The sequence below is a fragment of the Gavialis gangeticus genome, unplaced genomic scaffold (assembly GCF_001723915.1).
Source record: "Gavialis gangeticus isolate Ggan-Ray unplaced genomic scaffold, GavGan_comp1, whole genome shotgun sequence".
Classification (NCBI taxonomy): domain Eukaryota; kingdom Metazoa; phylum Chordata; order Crocodylia; family Gavialidae; genus Gavialis; species Gavialis gangeticus.
The window spans coordinates 436185-438409 of NW_017729012.1; the positions used below are offsets into that span (position 1 = coordinate 436185).

Here is a 2225-nt window from a genome sequence, read left to right on the forward strand (position 1 = left end):
TTTTTTTTTTTTTTTTTTTTTTTTAAACACATCTATTTTTCTAAAAAGACTGAGTGGAAATTGATATGTGGTACTGACAGCAAACAAAAATATTGTTAGCTTGTATGAAAGGCTTTGGGGCTCTTAGTCCTGTTTTTATTGGCTAGATGTTGAGATTACAAAAGAAACATCATAATTAAGACTATTGTTAGTACCTGTAGGAAAGGGGCCAGCAGCTGCCAGAATTCTGTTTGTTTAAAGTGGCCAGCGTACATTAGGGCTGAGTTGGAAGGTGGCATCTCAAAATTTGATGCTATGTTGGCCCTTCTATAATCTTCAGCAAGAAGTTTAAATTCTTAAAACACTCAATATTTCATCCACAATTTTTTATGATTCAGTATGGGGATAGCTTCACAGTTGTCAGCAAGATGTCTCTGAACAGCATTAGATGAGAGTATCCAAGCAGGTAGAGGGAGCACTGATAAAATGGTGTATCCAGATTAATACAGGACAACAGTTTGTAGGATTAACTGTGTGCTATGCATTGGTTTGGCATTAAGGAAACTCCCTTGCCAGGTAACATTTGTTTTCTTGGCTCACTTAAGATTTTCACAGGTATGTTCGTTGTCAAGACTTGTAACTGTGTTTTGCAAAACCAACACTTTTCAGGGAGATGTGAAGAAATTCTGGACCCTGAGAAAGAGCAGCGAGTTCGCCTTAGGAGGCAGGAGCAAGCTGCTCGGTCCACTCGGATGCTGTATGTGCTTCAGCAACAGGTAATAACAAATAATTAAAAAATGGGTTTGTGTAGACACTTCAGTGTTCTTTATGGGATATGTTTGGAGTGAAAGAGAAAGACTTCATCAAAACACCTCTGAATTTCATGCCTGATCTCTACCATTGTATCTGGCTATAGAGTTCATTCTAACCTCTCTCTGAACTGAGAAATGTAGCTCTTGATTCAAGCTTCACCGTGCAAGTCTGTCTTTAATTTACTAATATGCTGCTAGTTCTGACTAATATCTTTTCCCCTCTCAATAAACAGGTAAAAGAAATTCAGGAAGATTTAGAGAAGTTGAGTCCCCATAAAATCAAACACACTAAGAAGGTAAGATTTATTAGAGTTAAATTAAAACTTCCTGGAAAAAAGTTGGTTTCCATCAGAATTGATCAAAAGTAAAATAGTTTTACTGAAGCATTAATTACTGTTGTTTTTCTAATATTTCTTTGAATAACACTGGCTTTCGAAAAGCCCTGAATTGCATATTTAACCATCTAGGTCTTTCCTTTTGTTATTCAGTCTCGAGCAATGTCCAGACTAGCAGCTGCCCACAGAGGAGCTATCCGTGCCTTGCAGATGTTTGCCACTCAGTTTACTGATCAATCGGAGCAACAGGTCCCTGCCCACTACAAGGAATTAGGCAATCTCATTCGACAGTTATCTCTCTGCTCTGCCAAATTAGACATGGATTCTTCTATTCCTGACACTATCATCGACATCCTACTACAAATCCAGGTATGGAAAAAGTTTCCTTTTATCTTCACAGCTCTGATGATGAAAAGGCTGGATGAAATATTTCAGTTTTGGGTACAAACCATACCAGAGATGATAGCTTTTATTAAAAAAGTATGACTTGTCTGCATCTTGCAGTCATCAGGGTTTGTGGCTAAGGTAGGCATTCAGACATGTCTGTGACAGGTGTGGAATAAGGACTGATATAAAGATAAAGCAACAAAATTTACTTCATCGGTGTGTTCTCACGCCTCTCATGTTTGTGATTTTTCTGTCACATGTATGATGGTTACATAAAGCTTATTGGGGAGGATAAGATCGCTCTTAATTTAAAATATATTTATTGCTATATAATACAGAAGGTGTCAGAATAAGACTTTCTGCTGTGGTCACTAATTCTAGTTGATTTTCTGAAATGGATTAAGAATCCGTTGGCTACATGAGATTTCATCTTTTTTTGAGACTTTTAGGTGTAAAAGTACTACCATAGGAGGCTTGAGAGACATTTTTGAAAAAAGGAACTATTCAAACAAGACAGGATAGGCTTTTTGTGTAAGGGTGCCAATGTTTATTATATAAAGTTTTTGGATGGGCAAGCCATCATGAATGGTAATATGAAAAATGAATTACATAGAAACTCTTTAACTTTGCATCTCCTGACTCTAGTAAAATTAATTAAGTTTGATTAGAAAATAATTTAAATGGACAACAAAATTGTTTCAGGATTTGGATT

At 36.4% G+C, this 2225-nt stretch overlaps 1 protein-coding gene across 1 annotated transcript in view; it reads left to right on the plus strand.

Annotated features, from left to right (window-relative positions):
- KIAA0753 (KIAA0753 ortholog) overlaps nt 1-2225 on the plus strand; it is a 34451-nt gene that overhangs the window by 1944 nt on the left and 30282 nt on the right. The window contains exons 3-5 of the mRNA XM_019511014.1: nt 649-755; nt 1025-1087; nt 1280-1495. Of these exons, the coding sequence (XP_019366559.1) occupies nt 649-755; nt 1025-1087; nt 1280-1495 (386 nt within the window). The remainder of the gene's footprint in view (nt 1-648; nt 756-1024; nt 1088-1279; nt 1496-2225) is intronic.